The sequence below is a fragment of the Ailuropoda melanoleuca genome, chromosome 4 (assembly GCF_002007445.2).
Source record: "Ailuropoda melanoleuca isolate Jingjing chromosome 4, ASM200744v2, whole genome shotgun sequence".
Classification (NCBI taxonomy): domain Eukaryota; kingdom Metazoa; phylum Chordata; class Mammalia; order Carnivora; family Ursidae; genus Ailuropoda; species Ailuropoda melanoleuca.
This window is the reverse complement of record NC_048221.1, coordinates 5,267,302-5,288,096: the sequence shown is the minus strand read 5'-3', so window position 1 is coordinate 5,288,096 and position 20,795 is coordinate 5,267,302. Positions and strand designations below refer to the sequence as shown.

The following is a 20,795-nucleotide window of genomic DNA, read 5'->3' as shown; positions in this document are numbered from 1 at the left end:
GTACAAGTTTTTATATAGATATATGATTTTTCTCTTGGAAAACTATCTAGCTGCCAATGATTGGGTCATATGGTAGGTGCGTGTTTAACATTTTTAATACCTGTAGTCTAAATTTGGGGTACTTGGGATTAAGCAATTTTGTCAATGTTGTCAAAATATAATCCACTTCCCCTAATTTTATCCTGAAGATAAGTGAGAAAAGGGGATTGGACATTTTAAAAACGAACTTTTCAGGTACCACTCTTAAAACTCTAACATTAGCTATACTTGAATATATACCTGGAGTGAGATTTCTTCGAGGGTGGTCTACAATTCTGTTAAGAAGGGTTGGTGGTGTAGAGATTATTTAAGAAAAAATAAAATAAATAAAACTTTAGAAGGGGGCTCCTGGGTGGCTTAGTTGGTAGAGCGTGTGATTCTTGATCTCAGGATTGTGAGTTCAAGCCCCACGTTGGGCATAGAGATTCCGTAAAAAAAAAAAATTAAAAAGTTGCTGGTGATCTTTGGATTTATGAAAATGTCATTTTTTTTTTTTTAAGAAGCTGGAAGTCATGAGCTAGTTCTAACCCCATTTACTTAGGATGAAACTTCTCAGAGAGTGGAAGCGATTAACCAGAGAAAGGTTTGAGTAGAGTGCTATGCTCACATCTTGGACATAATCCATATGAGCTGCTTTCTTGATGGTGAGCCACGTGATGTGGATTAACCCCAAGCCAAATACCCAGCTTCTGTGGTTAGACTGGGTAGCTTGCCTATTCTTAGCCATAATCATCTGCAGAATATGGACTGAACACTTTGTTACCTGCTTTGACTGTAATTATTTATACATTTTGTAACTAACAGATGAAGTAATAAGCAGGTTTGTGAAAACACAGACTGGAACTATTACTGTGTGTGTCATGGACCTTGTCTCAGAATAATGTTTTTTAATGTAAATTTTAGAGTGTGTGGGTTTCAAAAGAAACCAGTTATATTAAAATACATTTCTATCCGCAGACCCTCTCTGGAGGTTCATGAACGGTGCTCTACATTTTATGAATTTTTACGAACACTTGCCTTCTTATCTGCCAGGAGTAAGAGACACGTTGGCAAATATGCTCTGTTTGGCAGGGTTTGGTGTGGGACTTCCCTACGGAGTAGGCAGGTGGCCTTTGTGATGGTTGAGGGTTTCCTTTGAGATCTGCTTGTGGTGTGCCGCCAGCCTGAGGAGGATCTGTTATTAACTTGGGGTAGACAGAGTAGAATTCTAGGAATTTGCGGATTAGAGTGGCTGTACCCCTCCATATCTGCTAGCCTCTGCGAAGGAAGTCTATTTATTGCATGTTGGTATATTTGAAATCATGGAGGAAACTGCTTTTCTTATTTTTGCCTAGGAGGATACCTTCACTGGGTTACCCCTTGGCACCCTTATGTTTGGGTAGGAGGGACCAGCAAGGGGAAAAAAAGACAACTTTGGGGCTACAAAAAGTTGCTAACTTAAATTTTCCAAGTGGAGTGACTGGCTGACTCAGTTGGTAGAGCATGTGACTCTTGATCTCAGGGTCGTGAGGTAAAGCCCCACATTAGGTGTATAACTTACTTTAAAAAATTATTTTTTAATACCAAGTAAATATGTTATAAGAATAAAGTCCTCTAGCTGTCATCTGGTATTTGAACATTACCTCTCCCACACAAGGAAGACATATCCTAGAATAAATATCAGCCCTTTAATTAAATAAAGGTAAGTTTATAAATCGTTAATACCATAATCTTGCCTTTTTGTTTTTTCCATTTTTGTCATGGATCACAAAGTCTCTGCTAGACTATGTGGTTTGGGAGTTGCTGGATTTTCACTGGTGGAAAGAAAGCATAGGGCTTGGTAAGCAGAAAGTGCAGGGCACGGTGCAGGAAGTAGAGGAACTTCCTGTGTCTGCCGGATCCCCAGTTGTTCTTGGTCACCTCTCACAGGTGTCTGCCTGTGGCCACAGGGCTGAAGATAAATGGGCAGCTCATGGAGTAGCTTCATTTGGCCAGTGCATGGTGCCCTGGCTCCACACACCGCTCTGTTTCTCTGTACTGTGGCCTAGGCTTTCAGCCTGATGTCTGCTTCCATGCTTTTGGAAGTTTGCTTTTCTTCTGAAAGTTATGTCATGTCCTAATCTAAGCCGAATTTGTATCTGTAGAGCTTAGAAATGAAACGTTACAGTGTAGAGGCACCTGACACAGAGGTAAAGAATGTTATAGGAAAAGCTATGCCAAAAAAGCATTCACCCTTTGCTGAAGGTGGGATCTTTTCCTGTGTATTGTCTTACCTACCTGGGTTGCTCAGACTTTGGTTTTCTTAGGGTTGTATAGAAAATGGCTTCTTTGCAGTAAAAATAAAATAAAATAAAATAATTTTTTAATTGTGGTAAAATATATGCAAAATTTGTCATTTTAACCATTTTAAGTGTATAGTTCAGTGGCAGTAAGTGCTTTGTTGTGCATGATACCACTATCCATTTTCAGAACTCTATCATCCCAAACAGAAACTTTCATACATTGAACAGGAATTTCCCCCAGCTTCTAGTAACCTCTCTTCTGTCTCTGTGCCTGGCTTATTTTGCTTGGCATAATGTTTTTAAACTTCATCTGTGTTGCAGTATTGGTCAGCATTTCATGCCTTTTACGGCTGAATAATATTCCATTGTATGCGTATACTACATTTTGTTTATTCCATTCATTTGTTTTGGACACTTGGGTTGTTTCCACCTCTTGGCTATTATGAATAATGCTGCTGTTTGGTGTGCAAGTATCTGTGCCTTTCACTTCTCTTGGATCTGTACCCAGGAGTGGAATTGTTGGGTCATATGGTAATTAACGTGTTTTAACTTTTTGAGTGACTGCCAAAATTTTTTATAGTGGCTGCACCATTTTTTCTATTCCTACTTAAAGATTTTTTTCCTTACAACAAAAAGATAGTTTTCTTTGTGAAGTTAAAGTTTATTGGGCCTATATGCACCAGCTCATTTCTGTTCCATGAGGTTTTGCAAATCTTCCCTTCTCTTTTCCTGTTTCTGGCATGAAATTAAAGCACCTTGGGCAGGGAGTTGGCCTCTCACTCCCATCTCTGTTAAAGCCCCTAGGAATGTATGAAGGCCTAGGAGAGCACAGTTTCTTGGGAATGGCTTCTTGATAGGTGGGATTTAAGGAGTGCATTACTATATCTTTCTGTTCTATGAGCACTTAAATTTGAATGTGTCAGATCAAAGTCAATATTAGTCTTGTGTTAGATGTAACCGTGTGGAATTGTAAACCTGGCAAATCAAATACTGTCTTTCATATTGTGCTAACATATGGACCCTTTTTTTCCCCTTCAAATTCAGTGAAGGAGAGCGACCTACTCAGAATGAGAAGAGGAAGGAGAAAAACATAAAAAGAGGAGGCAATCGCTTTGAGCCATATGCCAATCCAACTAAAAGATACAGAGCCTTCATTACAAACATACCTTTTGATGTGAAATGGCAGTCACTTAAAGACCTGGTTAAAGAAAAAGGTAATGGTACTGGTGGTCGAGTAGGGTAAGAAGGTTGATGTGTCATCTTTTCTGTGGCTAATTCCTTGGTTATTATTTTGTCAGTGGAAGTTGATCTGGGTAGAGCGTGTGTTCTGTCCAGGCTTGAGAGTTAAGCCGCTTTACCCACCCTACTTTTTTGTGTGGTCATATACCTGTGTGTCAACCAGGGTGGTTTGTATGGTCCTTTGGCCTACAAATGATTTTACTGGCTTAATATGGTTCATAGGGCTTTGATTAAGCTTGAGGGGAGCCTCTTTGTGTTGAGGAAATTTTTTGATTTCTTCATATTAGGTGGGAGAGGTTTTTCCTTTTCTTTAAAACATTTTTTTAAGCTTTTTAATTCTGGAGGGAAGGTAGTTTGTTTAAATTTTGTGGATGTCTTCCTGGGATCAAAATTTGGTAGTTGGAACTTGTGCTGCTCAGATTCTAAATTCTAAAACATTAGCTTGTATTTAAACTGTTAGGGTTTTTCCCCCCTGGGAAGAAACCTGGGTTAGGTTGGCAATTGGAGAGCTCAAAATAAGGCATCTGCTACATAGTGCTGTGCTTTCAGGCACACTTCAGTAGAGGCCTGGTGTCCAGACTCTGGCCTAGGGCAGGGGGAGCAACTGAAGCTCTGCTGCCACCAGGAGGTCCTAGGAAGCTGGTTGTCCCCACGGTCCTCTGCCTCACCCCCTACCACATGTATCCTCTGTGCACATTACATTTATCCTCTTTCTTTCCACATTCTTGTTCTGGGCTTTTGTCTTCCTTTCTTTCCTGATTCTTGGCCCTGCTGGTGGCACTCAGGGCTAAAGAGATTGCTCAGCCCTGGTTTAGACAAAACTATTGATAGAGAACAATGTGTCTGATGCCTTGAGGTCTCCCTCAAGGGAAACCTAGAATCAAATTACCCTTAAATGGAGTCTTTTTGAAGGACTGAAAGGTATTGGTTTTCTGGAGCCTTCATAATGAAGAGATTCAAGCTTGAATTGTCAAATGATTAACCTTTCAGTGGCAGAGATGCCGGTTGGATAGGCCATATTGGTATGTGTACTGGTGCTCCCAGTATTGGGTTTTGAAATTACGACTGGCCCACTGCCATCATTGTCCCATCACTTAATTTGACCATGACATGCCAGAAACATGAGGCACTGTGAACTTCTCTGTACATTCATGTAGGCTGCTCCCATGTAGTAGTTCTCCAGATAACACGGATGGAAAAATGTTCGGTGTGAGATTTGTTTTCCTGCCTTGATCAGCCAAATCATTCCTGCCAATGCTCCTAGGGCAAGAGTGAAGTTTCTTTTTGTCTGAAGGGCGTGTCACGTGGCATCCCAGATGCAGTGTTCTTGGTTTTTGGGACTGCTGCTTCAATACAAGCTTAGAATTTCTGTACAGTACAGTTGGGTCTCATTCGAATTAGTTTTTGGAATAACCCCCAAATTTGTGTTCTCGTGATTTGGTTGAACCGCTGAATTGATACTTCCATTGATAATAAGGTATAGTAGTTCCAAGAACCAGGAATGTGGCTTTGAAAACGCAATTGTTAGAATTTTGTAAGAGATTGCAGGCCAAATTATTTTTTTATTTTTAGGAGTGTGTGAACCAGTTTTGGGACATGATGGATAAAGTAGGTGACATTTTTACTGCTTTACCATTCAGTAATTCAGTTTGGAAGCCTTAAAGCTGGTAGCAGCAGCAGCCAGGACGTTTCTGGATCTAGAAGCAGTTCACCTCAATTCCCTATTTTGCACTGTATTAAGTGTGGGGCCAGCCTGGTGGTTTATTTGGATACTTCCAAACTGGTTCTCATATTCCCCTGGCATACTGCTACGAATGCCCTTGCTCAGCCCTTTCAGTGTATTTTTCTGGTGGTGTAATTTAGAATTACAGGTGTGCAGTAAATAAGTTATTTTAAACAAATTTTAAAATGTTCTTGTTTAGAGCTCCCCTGTATAGGTTAAATTAATTATTTTTCTGTTTAAATTGCTTGCATTGTGGGTGAAAGGGTTTCATAAGAGAGAATTTGTTTTATGGTAATGCTTCTCTATTCAGCATGTGAGGTCTGAAGAAATTTACTGTTCACATATATAGGTCTCCTAAAAAATGGTCGTATTTTTATTTATGAGATTTAAAATCGCATTTGTATTCATGTCTTGGTATACTGGTAATATGTTTAGGTGGTTATTTGAAATCTGAAGTATTTACCTGAAACCTGTTGCGAGTAAGTTTTCCTCGTTTGAAGACTTGTTACTGCAGCTAGGGGCACTTAACACCCTAAAAGCACCAGACTCAAGGTCACCTCCAGAGTGGGCCAGCTGTGGAGACCTGGCTTATTACAACCCTGCCACTCTTCATTGGTCTGCATTTTAAAGAGTTTTGTTGTTTGAGGAAACCAGCAGAATAAGCTAGAAATTAGTTGTCTTCAACTTAAAGTTCTGGAAAATGTCCTGTCACTGTCATACTGTCTAACTGCCGTCTCTCAGAATTGGACTGGTAGCTTTGAAGTGGCAAGACAGGAGCTTTTTTAAGGCTAATCATGCCTGAGATTCCTCATGTACCCCTCCCTAATTCCTGATCTTTCTCGCCTTCTTGGCCACTAAGTGTATATACTTCGTCTTAAATTTGAGCATTTAGCAGCATTCTAGGAGATCCTATTAATGATACATGTATTGTGTGAACTGGTCACTTTGCTTTTTCCCCAGGATGGGGTCAGAAAGCTTGTTTGGTGGCACTATCATGAAATCAGCATTGCTGAATATAAAGAGAAAATGTATTGAGAGCTTTGCTTTGTCCTGAGCCAGGCTGCCTTTTTTTGTTCACGCACCCCCCCCCCTTTAGTTTGGGATGTGGATTAAACAGATTTCACAGCCTGTAGAATTGCGTGGTGAACTTTCCCCTTCCTGCTCTAAGTGTCCTAATGGAACAAAGGAGAAAGGTTTCTGTTGTCCTTCTTTTTGATCATACTGATTTTTTAACAGATAGTGCATGGAACAGATGGCTGCTATGAGAACACCAAAGGGTTGCTGAACTGAAAAAAAAAAATTGAGAGCCAGTATAATAGGAGATCAGAATTGGAGATTGTTATATCAGGTTTGCAGATGCTTTCACAGTCTCACAGCCTACCTGATTTTCATCACTGGGGACAGATTGGGATCACGTGAAAAGTGTTTGACCGTAAGGAGTGGGTGGAAAAGGTGACCTTGGGAATTTTAAATTTAGTGGTGTGCTACATTACTGCAAAGCCCTGTGTGGATGAAGAAAGCTCGTTATTGGGCTGCTTGTTCTGGCCTAACCAGGGTGTTGACCATCGAGGTAGGGCATTTGTAAAGAGACTGGCCTGAGCTGGACCTGCAGTGAGTAAACATGGAGCACAGTTTGAGGAATAAAGGAACATCAGTGATGGAGTTTACTCTCAGTCAGTCCAAAGTTTACCAGCAGTCGGTTTAACTTGTGTAAGCAAAGATTTCTTTAAGCACTTAATCCTCTGTCTTCATTTAATGGATCGCTTTTTTTTTCTTAAGATATATTTATTTTGAGAGAGAGCGTGCACGCGAGAGTGCACTCGCTGGGGCAGAGGCAGTGGGAGAGGGACCCAGAAGCGGACTCCACATGCTGAGTGTGGAATACTAAAGCGGGGCCTGGTTCCATGACCCTGAGATCATGACCTGAGCCAAAATCAGGAGTTGGACACTTAACCGACTGAGCCACCCCAGCGCCCCTTATGGATTGTTTTAAGTAAATTTCAAATTCCAACTGACCAAAAACTGAGGCCCAGAGGGCAAGTGTAGTCCAAAAGAAAGTCTCCGTTGGCTCTTGAAGACAACCTACATTGTGGGTTTTATGGAGCCAGACTTTATTTTCAGTTTAAGTAAAAATCCACATCCAGTACTTCCTGTTTTTGGAAATTCAGCCTGCATTTTGAGAGGACCTGTATGCTAATGCATTTGTGTCCGTGGGCAACTTGGGTTGAACCCCGACAGTGTAGCCTGCCTTCGCTTATGTACTAGTTTTAGATTCAGTTAGAGAATTAGTGCTCATCTGCTGTTGCTATGGAAGTAGGAGCAAGAATGGGCCCAGTAATTATCTAACTCGTCCATAAAACAAGTAGTCCTTCTGTAGAATAGTTACTTTTCCAGGTTTCAAGTTGTCTGTCTATTAAAGACACAAGCTTTCCAAATTAAAATATGCGTTCTGTGCGCCCCTCTATAAGAGTAGTCACCTGAGGGGTGAGTGTGTTTGATAACGTGCCCTGCTTTTAGGAACCATCCCCCTCCACCCTCGCCTTTAAATTATAGGCCTTTTCACATATGAATTCTCTTCAGTGAATCTTTGGCCTCCGTCCTCCCATCTGTTTTTTTGGTCCATTTCAAAGTAAATGAGAATACAGACGCAAGTACTGTTTGTATTAAAAATATGTGCAGGTGTGTTAAATCACACTAGCTCCTAGTGACTGTCTTGACTTCTTTTTGGGTTGCTTTTTCATTCTGCGTATTCTCTTGATGTGTTTTATGCTTGAGGCAATGTTTTTAATCCTGTAAATGTTGGTTAAAGGTGATTTGTTGGAGCATTTTAAGATAAAGGTAGGTGGAAACATTTGGTATTAGATTTCTCAGTCTTTTTTTTTTTTTTAAAGATTTTATTTATTTATTTATTCAACAGAGATAGAAACAGCCAGCGAGAGAGGGGACACAAGCAGGGGGAGTGGGAGAGGAAGAAGCAGGCTCATAGCGGAAGGAGCCTGATGTGGGGCTCGATCCCATAACGCCGGGATCACGCCCTGAGCGGAAGGCAGACGCTTAACCGCTGTGCCATCCAGGCGCCCCTCTCTGTCTTAGTTTTTTCATTTAGGTGTTTTGATATTTAAAGCTGCAGTAGAACTTCTTAGCACCTCATTTTGGGATTCCATGGATCCCATCCATGTTCAGAAAGGGAGAGGAGCAACAGTGTTTTCCATCAATAACCTGCGAGTTCCATTTGGATGAGACTGTTGGTACCGGCAATTTAACTCTGCCTGTCAGTCCTAACTCACCAGCTCTGGTTGATTTGCTCTTTTAAACTTCATTTCTTTGGATGTGACAAATTTTACCTCCAGTGTTTTGTTGCTAGTTGTACTGACTACACTAAACAGGTCTTTGTTTTAATATTGTAGAACTAAAAGAGAGATGGTCTACTATTATCTTCCTATAGGGAAGTATGAGCAGCACCTCTTGCAGATCCTGTAACCCTGATTTGCTTACCTCTCGGTATTGATGTGGACTCGTAGGGTAGAGGTTGGGAATGTATGAGGAACATGGTTATTATTGATGCTCCCTTGGGAACAATACTACTCATGCTAGAGTCGCAACGGCTGCCTAACCTGTGGCTAAACTGCTAGGATGGAGGGTTTTTTTAATGTATTTTTTTTTTTGTTTTTACTAAACAACTATACCATTTGGGGAAAAACAATTTTAAGCAAGGTTTTGGTGCTAAGGATTGATGTTGGATGTGTGCCATCACTAGAATGTTAAGTGGAAAAAGTCCTAATTTCTAAACCTAGCTTTTTCGAAAAAAAGTTTGGTTTGGACTTGCTTGGTTTCTAGGTTGCAGTGACAGCTTTTTGATAAAGTGTCTTTATGGACACAGACTTGAAACTTATCAAATGCAACAGTATTTGAATTCCGACAACATAGTTACAGTTGTCTTGAGTTAGATATTGTGATGATTTATTTTTAAGGTTACTAGATGGTAGTTACAGCTTGTAGAAAATAAAGTTGAGGTCTCTTCACTGTCTTGACACTCTTTGGCATTTTTATCAAAGTGGAGATAAGGCTGTTGGTCCTCAAATGGCTGCTGCTGTTGAAATGAATGGCTTTTTAAAAACAAGGCCTCAGGAATGGCCACACCTTTTTTGGAATTGCTTTCCTTTTGTAAGGGTAAAATAAAGCCAATTTGTGTGACTGTCCCTTGGCTGTGGTCATTTTTAGTTTGCCCCACTGGAGTGTATACTCCAAAAGTTAAATTATACTGGTCCCCATTTTTTTTCTTCATTTCTTTGCACTGATTCTCTTTCCTTATTATTTTGTGCAAAGTGTTGGTTTGGTTCTGTAACATTCCAAGAAAGGACCAGGGGAGGTGACTTTGAACACTTGGCCTTCTTGTTGTCAAATGCCGTGCAAATATCTTACTAATAAATATGCCCTTTAAATTGTTAATTTTATTTTAAAAGTAATTTTATCTTACATTTTAATCTTTCCTTGCTATTATTTTAAAATCCTCATAATTTGAATATCCTTCGAGCAAAGGAATTAGAATAGGCGGGACTTGCTGAGGCCATTAAGAGGTTTACTTTTACCCTTGTACTGTTAAACCAAACTTGAAGACAGAATTGGAGAAGGCTTTACTATCATAAAAATAAACCTTTTAAAAAAATATTCCTGAGGACAAAAGCACTTTCTTGGCTTTGGAGAGCCTGCTTAAGAGATTGTTTTCTCCAAGTTAACGCTTCAAGTTTTTGTTCTTTTTGTGCCATCTTCAAGTTCAGCAGCCATTTAGGTGGTTGTCTTCTCGATGGATTCTAACATCTGGTCATGGTGGTCATGAATTGGCAATCCAAACCTTGAGGAAAATCTGCGAATCTTTTGAAATGCTTTGTTTTCTACCCCCCCTTTGTGTAGTTCAGAATCATGTGAGTCGTCTTGTTTAGTTGCAAACTGAGCTCTAAATTTGCATTTATCTGTGTCTTTCAATGGGAAGGATGAGAAAGCAGGAACAATAAAGCCTGGCTTAGTTCACTGAAGAGAATCCAGATGCTGCTCTGGTTTATGATTGGATACTTGGACATTCTACTTCTAACAATTCTGGAGCCTAGTGCCATATGCAGGGCCAGCTACAGATTTTGTGGGCCCCTGTGCAAAATGAAAACAGGAGGCCTCTTGTTAAAAAATTAAGAATTTCAAGATTAACATCAGAGCATTAAACTAAGCACGTGGCCCTCCTGGGTGCAGGACCTTGGGCGGTCATGCAGGTTGCACCTATGCAGCCAGCCGCACCGTGCGTGTGTCTCTGAGCATATACACACTTGCACGTCCTGGTAGTTAGCATTTGAGCTCAGTTCATTGGCATTGCAGCTTGTGCACTGTCTACCTGCTTTCACCTGTGGGAGTGTATTGCGTAAAATTGTTTGCCTCCCTTCCCCAAAAAAGTGAGCGCGCAGACTTCTTTCCTATAGATTTGGATTGCCTCTAGTCATGAGTGAGTACTCCAGACAGGGAAATTGATATGGAAATCTGTGGAAATAGCTTGTTTGTGGTGGGAGGAAAATCAAGGACATAATTGTTAACGAGTCTCACCTACTTTTACTGCACACCTGTAATGCCTAGTTTGGTGGTTTAGAGCATATGGAGTGTTTCTGGGCTTTCTTATAAGGCAGAGGCTCCATACAAGGTTGCTGATGATTGTTCTAAATTCCCATTGTTTTCTTGGCTTTTCTCCCTTGGTTTATGTGTCGTCTGGAAACTGATTTGTAGTTGGTGAGGTAACATACGTGGAGCTCTTAATGGACGCTGAAGGAAAGTCAAGGGTAAGTGTCTGAGAGAATTTCTTCTGTGGATTTACTACTTGAAAAATGTAACTGTATGGTGGCGTGGAACCGAATGAAATCAGGAAGGCAGTGAGTGCTCATGTTATAGTAGCTATGTTTGATTTTGCCAAACATTTGAGTGGGGTGGGAGGGGATTTGCAAATGGGAGTCCCGCTTTTCCAAATGGCTGGCCAAAGAGCTTTTTGGTATTCTGTTTGGATGCCCAATTTGGATAACTGGGGACCAATAGCAGCATTGTCTCTTTGTTAACAGAGGAATTGGCTGTGTGTGAATTATGCATGGAATTTTAGCGGTGGTATATTAATGTAAAACGTGTGTTCTTGTCTAGAAAATGTTACTCTTGGTCGTTTGCTGAATTTGAAAGTTGTGTGAACCAAAGATTCCGAAAAGTCGCCTTTGTGCCAGTAAATTGTAAAACAAATATTAAAACCTGAATGTTTATTAAAGAGAAAATAATTTATTTTGTTGTGCAATAGAATGGCTTAGAATAATCGAAGGATGAGCTTTAATTCATGGAAGGGATGGATTTAGGAGGAGTACGATAAGGAATTGACTTGAGTACAGAGAGAAGCAGATCTAAAGTTTGTGTGATTTCTTGGAGAACCTGAATTTAGGTCTGCTTATTATAATTTCAGTAACTATAGTGCAATGCTGGTAATGTGCAGGCAGAGGAGATAATAAGGACCTTAGCCCAGCTTTTAATAAGGAAGGCTAGGCAAGACATTCCTGTGAGCTTCCCCTTAGAAGGGTTAATTTAAAAACTAACTATGTTACATAAATCATATTTGTAATTTATGTAACTGTCATTGATATTTACTGTGTTTTTCTTTTCTTTTTTCCCCTCCCTTTCCTTGCTCTTCTGACTGGTCTGTGGCTTCCTCCAAAGGGATGTGCGTAAGTATTGTCTAGTTACTTATTGGCAATTGAGCCTTCTAAATTGTAGGACTGGTTTCACTCATCTCCTTTTGACTCTTCATAGCGTTGTTGAATTCAAGATGGAAGAAAGCATGAAAAAAGCTGCCGAAGTTCTAAACAAGCATAGTCTGAGTGGAAGACCACTGAAAGTCAAAGAAGTAAGCTCTTGAAACAATGTGGATACCATTTATAATTGTCAAGTTGTCCCTGTTTGGAATTAGGAAAAGACAGAAATAATCCTTGACTGCGTTTTACGGAGCAGACTGACCTGTTGTTTTTAAGGAAGAGGGTCGGTCACAGGCTTCGGTAGTCACTCCTGTAAGAACTTTGGAATAGTGGCTGAGCACGTCCTGAGCACCTGCTGCTGACTGCCTTCCTAACATCTGTGATTTGTCTTAGAGCAGCCTGCCTTGTTTTTTCAGGGGTGCTCAGACTGAGCCCATGGGGTGTGTTTGCTCCTGTGTGTTGGGGGTATCTACGCCTACAGTTTTACCTATCCTGAACCCTATTATTTTTTAGCCCACCTTTTTTCTTTTTTAAAGTGAATTTATCATTAATCTGCTTTCATATCTAATTCAAACCAGATATCTTTTCTCCCTTGAGGAAGAGGAAAGTTTTTGTCGATAGACCTCTCCCTGACTTTTACTTTTTAGAGGAAGATTAGTATATTCAGAACTCAGGAGAGGATGGTAGGGTTTAAGGTTTCTGTGTGTTGAAGAGACACATGAAAGGGCAAAGAGTTCAAGACTAGTGTCAATGCCAGAGTTTCACAGACCTATCCAGGCCTTACACGAGTCAAACACCTGAATAACGTGAACGACTGGAGTACCTCGGTGATCTAGAACTGCGTTTTCAAACTTTTGGAAAAAATCACTGATGGGGTTATCAGAAATAACAAAACCCCATTGAAAATTAGTGAGTTTCAACTATACCAAGCCTGTGAAGATCTTATTTCCGTCTGGAAGTGTTCTGTGTTATATCAACTAATTCTGTCATCAACCCCTTCCCTTTTTTTTCTTGAGAGCTAAATTTTATACTGATTCATTCTTCCTCATTCCTTTGGCTGGAATTCCTCCTAGCCTGATGGTTGAGTTCATTTGAATTTCTTGTTATAGATTTCGAGAAATGCTTTCCAAACAACCTCTCAATCTCTGGAGTTTTGGGAATATCACCTTTTGTGAGATCGTGGTCTTAATTGTCACTGGGTCAGTTAAATGTAACACTTCTGTGCTTGTTTTAGGATCCTGATGGTGAACATGCCAGGAGAGCAATGCAAAAGGTGATGGCTACCACCGGTGGGATGGGTATGGGACCAGGTGGCCCAGGAATGATTAATATCCCACCCAGTATCCTAAATAATCCTAACATCCCAAATGAGATTATCCATGCATTGCAGGCTGGAAGACTTGGAAGCACAGTATTTGTAGCAAATGTAAGTAAACGGAAACATTGTCTGAAGTAGAAAATCAGAGCTTTATGAAATAATTTTATTGACATATCATAAAAGTAGTTTTGATGTTCGAGAAGAAAAAAATTTTAAAAAGAGGGTTATGCTTGGGGCACCTGGGTGGCTCAGTCGGTTAAGCACCTGACTTTCGATTTTGGCTCAGGTCATGATGTCAAGGTTCTGGGATTGAGCCCCGTGTGGGGCTCCCTGCAGTCTGCTTCTCCCTCTCCCCCTCTGTGCTCTTCTCTCTCTCTCTCTCTCTCTCTCTCTCTCTCTCTCTCTCTCTCTCTCTCCCCCTACTCTTTTTTTTTTTAAGGTTTTTTTTTAAATTTATTTATTAGAGAGAGACAGCAGGGGGAGTGGGAGAGGAAGAAGCAGGCTCCCAGCGGAGAAGCCCGACGTGGACGTGGGGCTCCATCCCGGAATGCCGAGATCACACCCTGAGCCGAAGGCAGACGCTCAACGACTGCGCCACCCAGGCGCCTCTCCCCCTACTCTTAATCAATCAATCAATCTTAGGAAAAAAGTGGATTATGTTCTCTTCTTGGTCTGTTTAAAAAAAATTAGCTTTGAAGTTGAACTTTGTGCCATAGTGGCCACTGCAGTGATAAGTCACAGGCCTGACCATGGTCCTCTTGGGGCCATGTTTACTGTGCTGGTTACAGAAGTGGCAGCTGAGTCTGCATTCCCTGGGTTTATTTAGGTGCAGGTCAAAAAAGTGTGTGAGTAGGGCTGACATTTCCCTCCCTCTTGTTGTGTCTGGGATGAAAGATAATACCCTTGCCCTTTGCAAGGGGAAATATTTTTAAAGGAAGTGAGTTGGGGAGGATGATGATAAACCAAGGAACAAAAAAAATTTTTTTTAAATGTTCACAGCATAAGCATTAATTTGAAAGATATGAGATGACTTAACCTGTTCTTTCAGAGAAAAGAAGACAGTGAATAGCAGTTAAGGACAGGCTTCATAATCCTATCTGAAAAATTGTGCAGATCACGTGTTACATTTTTGTGACATTTTATTTACTTGTTTATTTACTTATTTTTTAAGATTATATTTATTTATTTTCAAGAGTGTGATGGGGGGGGCAGAGGGACAGGGGGAAGCAGACTGCCCGCTGAGCAGAGAACCTGATGTGGGGCTTGATCCCAGGATCCTGAGATCGTGACCTGGGTGGAAGGCAGATGTTTGACTGAGCCACCGAGACACCTCTGTCTGTCTGTCTGTGTGATCTATCTATCTATCTATCATCTATCTATGATTTATTTTTATTAAGTACCCGCTACACCCAGCATGGGGCTTGAACTCACCACTCTACTGACTGAGCCTGCTGGGTGCCCAGTATAATAATAATAACCTGACCTTATTTTTAAATGTTTGTTTCCAGGGGCGCCTGGGTGGCACAGCGGTTAAGCGTCTGCCTTTGGCTCAGGGCGTGATCCCAGCGTTATGGGATCGAGCCCCACATCAGGCTCCTCCACTGGGAGCCTGCTTCTTCCTCTCCCACTCCCCCTGCTTGTGTTCCGTCTCTCGCTGGCTGTCTCTCTGTCAAATAAATAAATAAAATCTTTAAAAAAAAAAAAATGTTTGTTTCCAGCCAAAGCCTGTTGCGCTCATAGAGTGAAGATGTTTTCTCTAAAGATGCCTGCACTGAGATTTCTCTCCTTTCTCTTGATTAGCTGGATTATAAAGTTGGCTGGAAGAAACTGAAGGAAGTTTTTAGTATGGCTGGTGTGGTGGTCCGAGCAGACATTCTTGAGGATAAAGATGGAAAAAGTCGTGGAATAGGCACTGTTACTTTTGAACAGTCCATTGAAGCTGTGCAAGCTATATGTATCCTTTTATCAGAATTCAACTCTTGGTGAACAATTTGGTCTAAATGTTGTGTTAATAACATAGGATTTTGGGGGATGTGGTAATTTTGTGTATGAATATTTTGTAAGTGACTGGAGGGAACGCGTTACTGTGGAGTTTAAAAGTTAGTCCTCTGGTAGAATTGATCCAGTAGTGCATAGAGAGAAAAGAGGCACATACCCATGAGTGGTCTTTCCCCCATTCTCTTTTTAGAGAAGTTTGGTTTGAAAGGAGAAGTCTATAAAGAATGTCCCTCTGGAGAGAAATTCCATTGTTACTTCATATATATGTCCTTGGCCCTATTTCTCCAGTGGATTGACTTCATTCTAGAAGCACTTCTGTCTGACTCTAGAGTTTTATCTTTGTAGTCACAGTGGAGAATGCTGCACGTGGACACAGTCACTAAATTCTGATAAGGCTGTTACTGTGTATCTTACCCAGAAAACATGGTACTTCAAAAAATGATGGGGTACCTGGCCCAGTGGACTCCCTATAGAAAACTCATGCCAGTCCTTAAGAGGATGGTCTGGTGAGAAGTTCAGGTTATACAAATGAAGCTCTGCACCTAGTGAATAAGCTGACATTTACTCCCCCACCCACCCTGGAGTTCTGTATATTGTTTTTATGCTTATTGTAGAAACAGATATTTTTAAAAGTATAATGAAAAATCAAAGTTGCTGATAACTTCTCTATTTAGAGGGTCTGGTAGCAGTTGGAGTATTTTTTCTCTGTATTTCTGTCCTGCTGTGCCTGTTTTTAGAATTACGAGAAATAACCTTAATTGTAATATCAGCTATGTTTAATGGTCAACTGCTATTTGATAGACCAATGCACGTGAAAATGGTAAGTTAATAGGATCTCTTTCTGCATAATATATTCAAATAAATCTAGCAAAAACATGGGATTATTAAGAGTATACATAGGCACTCAGATGTTTATGGATCAGTCTACATTAAATAGGGCGCAGTATGTTGAGCAGATTTATGACAGAAACAACTTTTTGCTTGCTTGCGCAGCTCTTCAGATACTTACCCTTTGTGCAGTTGCCTCTTTTTGACACAGTCATGGTCAGTTGAGTATCCTGCTTTAAGCAAATGATCAATTTCAAGGAATAGTTATGTATGTCAGTTTCTACTTTTCATAGTACTGCATTAGAACGTTTAGCCAGCGTCATATGCGTTGTGAACATACTAAGTCTGATTCAGACAGCCTTTAAGCTTCTTTTGAAGCATTCCAGTGATAAACTTTAGCCCTGCTGTGGCTGTGCCATGGATAATGAATGATGAATTAACACAAGTATGACTGCAACATGCTGAGGACAATCTAGGTAGGGCTCAGATTCACTAGGAAATAAAAGGAACTGTGAAAGGGTATTGTAGTTACCTTAAACATTCACTTTGGTCTTTTGAGTAGATAATTGCTTTTCATGACTCAAAAGTCAAAAAGCATGAAAAAGATACAGTGTGAGAGTCTTGCCCTTACTTTCTACTTAGGTCCCATTTATTCCCCATAGCAACATGGATGTATATTTTTATCCTTCCCTCCTTTACACAAAAGGTGTTTCTCTGTAATTTTTTTTTATACTTGTGTGTTATTCCATGGCATAGTTGGATCATAATTTTCTAGCCAGTTCTCTGTTGTTGGGAGTTGTTTCCATCTTTTTGCTGTTGCAAAGCTGTGCTTCAAGGAATACTGAGATTTATTCACTTTCCTTTTCAGGATGAAAGGGCCTTACCAAAGGGAGATTTTTTTCCTCCTGAGCGTCCACAGCAACTTCCCCGTAAGTAGTCTCAATATGGCTTAGATTTTGAATTTGATTAATATCAGAAAAGGATGCCTGGGTGGCTCAGTAGGTTAAGTGTCTGCCTTCGGCTCAGATCATGATCCCAGGGCCCTGGGATCGAGCCCCACCTCGGGCTCCCTGCTCAGTGGGGAGCCTGCTTCTCCTCCTCCTCCCCGCTTGTGCGCGCTCGCTATCTCATAAATAAATAAATAAAATCTGAAAAAACAGCCAACCAGAAAACTACACTTACCCTTGAGCTTGTGCCATGTTACTCTGCAGTTCTCTTGATCGTTCTTGAGGGAAAGCTTCAAAAAGGATTTGGTTTTTGTTTTCCTGTAGATTTTTCAGGGTGACAAGTGAAGAGAGATTCGCAACTTAGGAAGGTGGTTAGGATTACTTTGTGGTGAGGTAGACTACATCCCAGAGGATGTAGTTGGGTTTGGAGGTGTCCTGTGGAGGGAAGAGCCAGACACTGCGAAGGGAATCAAAACCAGGTTGTACTTGGGGTCAGAAGAGATGGGTAAGTGCTGTATGGCCCAGCAGTGCCACTCTTAGGTATACTCCAAAGACCGGAAAACTACGTCCTCAGAGAATCTCACATATGGATGTTCCCAGCAGCATGATTTCAGCTGATAAATGAATAAAAGTGGTAAATTTTATAGAGTGGGTATTACTCAGTCGTATAAAAGAACGAAATACTGGTAACTGCCACAGCATGGAGGAACCTTGATTCCATTTGTAGGAAATGTGCAGAGTAGGCGAATCCATAGACAGAAAGTAGATTAGTGGTTGCCTGGGGAGAGGGGTAAGTGGAGAATTGTTTTTGAGGTTATGACAGCGTTATGGAAGTAGATGGTGGCGAAGGTTGTATGCAACTCCAACTGAACTAAAACTGTACACTTGGAGTGAATGCGTCTTATGGTCTGTGAAGTGCAACAGTCCAGATTTTTATATAGGGTCACTTGAAGCATCCAGGTGAAAATCTGTCTGACAGGGAAGGCTAGATGACTGGTCACCTCACAGGTGGAAATGGGGCGTATTCGTGAAGCCCTAGGCACCTTTTCCGCCAAACCCGCAGGGCTGAGTGAAGCCTGAGCATAGGCAGCGGTGAGAGTGAGGGTTTCTAGCAGCGGGAGGGCCGGGGGAGTCAGAAGGAATCCTGAGGGTTAGGTGGCAGGAGAAGAGGGCATGCTTGTGCTGTGCTGTGAGAACTTCCTACCACGTGAGGCATTTGGGGTGGATATGTTAGGATTACATCAGGGATTGTCTCTGGTCTGGAGAGGGACTCAAGCCTAAGGCCCAGATCAGATTGAATTGAATGGGAGCCTAGACTAGAACACTAACACTAAATGCCTTTGTGGTTTAACATTATGGAAGCATAATGGAGGTGGGTTTTGAGGGGTGCTCAATGGCTTTAAGAATAGAAGATGGCTTATCTGTTGAAAATTAACATTTTTAAGAGAAGGACCACATTTCTTTGTCTTAATCAATGTGGCCACTTGGCAGTGATCACCCAGGATCAGGGCCATGGCTCCTGTTGACATTTGTGCCTAGAGGAGGTGGGACAAGGGCTATTTGGGAGCCTTGGCTGGCACACTTGGGGCCCCAGGGAGCCCATTATCTGTGACTTGTGGTCCTCCTTGCACATTTCAGAGACTGCTTTGGGGAGTAAGTAACCTTGGTGATCTCCTGCTGCTGTTTCTATGCAATTTAAAAACACAGGGCTGTTAAATAGATTAAATATTTGGGAACTAGTATCAGGGGTTTTTGTTGTTGCTGCTGTTGTTTTTTAAAATGACCTGGTTTCCCGTGGTTTAAGCCTCAGACCAAGGTCACTCAGAGATCGCAAGTGTCTTACATTATCAGGTTTTGTTGTCCGTTTTGAGACTACTCTGTCTTCTTACGTCCCTGCTTGTTTGTGGAGCACGGGGTTGAGGGTGGACTGGGTATTGAACCACAGGTTAGGAAGCTTTCTGGGCAGAAGATAACACTAGCTTCACTGTCCAGAAAACTGCTCACAGTGAAGTCAGAGAATAGTGTATGCCCAGTGTGTTAATTGGCTGGTTTATAGCGTTGTTTTTTTCTTGGGAAAGGTCCTTTGGGCTGCGGTTGGGAAGTGGGGATTGGGCATATTTGTGCTGCAGGCCACCCGATGTCCTTAATTACCTTTTTATTTTTTATTTAATTTTTTTATTTTTTTTATTTTTTAAAGGTTTTATTTGTCAGCGAGAGCATGAGCACAAGGGGGGGGTGTGGAGCCTGATACAAGACTTGATTCCAGAATCCTGGGATCATTTGAGCCGAAGGCAGACACTTAACCCACCCAGGCGCCCCTTGATTGCCTCTTTTAATCAAGCATTTCTCAATTGGAGATTTAGGGAAACAAGTATCCGTGATTCTTACATGTGGGTTGTTCATAATTCTTCTCTGTAATTTTCAAGTAACTGATTTTTCATTTGTCCTCATTTTATACATATCACAAACTCCAGTTGGTAATTGAATATGGAAAGTTATACCTTGAAAGTGATAGCTCCCGAATGAACCAGTGTCGAATTATGAATTAGGCCCTGGGTTTGCTCGTGGAGGTGGGTGGATGGGAATGGAGTGTGACATTTGCAACACAGTAAACAAAGACTCTGTTTGCCTTGGAAGGTTATGGGTTTTCTAAGTGGACTCTACACTTACAACTTTCTTCTTTTCAGATGGACTTGGTGGTATTGGCATGGGGTTAGGCCCAGGAGGACAGCCTATTGATGCCAATCACCTGAATAAAGGCATTGGCATGGGAAACATAGGACCCGCAGGTGAGAACTGCAGTGTACTTTGATTGGAGATGTCTGGGGAAGTTAGTTACTCAAGTGAACTATTGGGATAATTGGACATTGTGTACTTCAAATGGAATAAAGATTTAATTGGAGCAGAATTCCCTCCTTATTCACCTCCGATTCATTTTGATAAAAGCAATATTTTGTATTTTTACTGAATTGAATCCTTTTTTCTAAAGTTATTATACTTTGCATTTTATCCTTTCATGACCTTCCAAGCTAAGGTAGTTAAGCTGTTTGATAAAATGAGGCAAGCCAGAGAGTTGGTCTTGCTCAAGGTCACACTATCAGTTAGTGACAGAGATAAAGGTCTCCTGATCCTGGGACCACAGCACTGCCACAGTCCATTACCCAGACACCCCTTGGGCTCTTGCCTGGTGTTGATATGGCTTCTAGACTACGGTAGGGGCATTGATGGATACAAAAAGGCATGGAGGGCCTCATTACTTGACAACATAGCTGTCACAGACCACAGAGACATGGTGTTCAGTGTTGTCTTCGTTTAAGAAGATAAGAAATAGCTGGTGAATGAAAGCTTTGTGAAGAAAATGCTTTAAACTCTGTTTAGTATTTTCGTTCTGTGCAATGAGGCGTTTATATACTATTAAGAACTAAGTCCACAGACTTAGGTCTCTCTTGAAATCCTTTGAATTGTAGGATGGATGTCCCTTCACCTGCTACTGTTAGTTCTGCATAACCCTTGTCTCCCTCCCAGATTAAACTCTGGGCTTACCTCAATGCCCTGGACCATCACCTCACGTGGCCCTGGCAGTCTGACTGCCCCCCCCCCCCACTAATGCCTAAGAAGAAAGGGGGGGCGGGGAGGGAAGCCTCAGGGTTTTTAGGAACTGCTTTTTATTTAGAGAATTTTATC

General features: G+C 41.3%; 1 protein-coding gene across 11 annotated transcripts in view; it reads left to right on the top strand.

The window, feature by feature from the left end:
* The window catches only part of HNRNPM (heterogeneous nuclear ribonucleoprotein M), a 40,250-nt gene that overhangs the window by 5,396 nt on the left and 14,059 nt on the right, over positions 1–20,795 (top strand). For 8 of the 11 annotated variants that reach the window (XM_034657660.1, XM_011236217.3, XM_011236213.3 and 5 more), the window contains exons 2-10: positions 3,345–3,514; positions 11,026–11,078; positions 11,986–11,993; positions 12,079–12,172; positions 13,255–13,446; positions 15,139–15,292; positions 16,107–16,156; positions 17,033–17,093; positions 19,799–19,900. In XM_034657660.1, coding sequence (XP_034513551.1) covers positions 3,345–3,514; positions 11,026–11,078; positions 11,986–11,993; positions 12,079–12,172; positions 13,255–13,446; positions 15,139–15,292; positions 16,107–16,156; positions 17,033–17,093; positions 19,799–19,900 — 884 coding nt within the window. Of the gene's footprint in view, positions 1–3,344; positions 3,515–11,025; positions 11,079–11,985; positions 11,994–12,078; positions 12,173–13,254; positions 13,447–15,138; positions 15,293–16,106; positions 16,157–17,032; positions 17,094–19,798; positions 19,901–20,795 lie in introns of those variants that run through there. The other 3 variants (XM_034657661.1, XM_011236216.3, XM_011236214.3) reach the window with 2 other exon arrangements.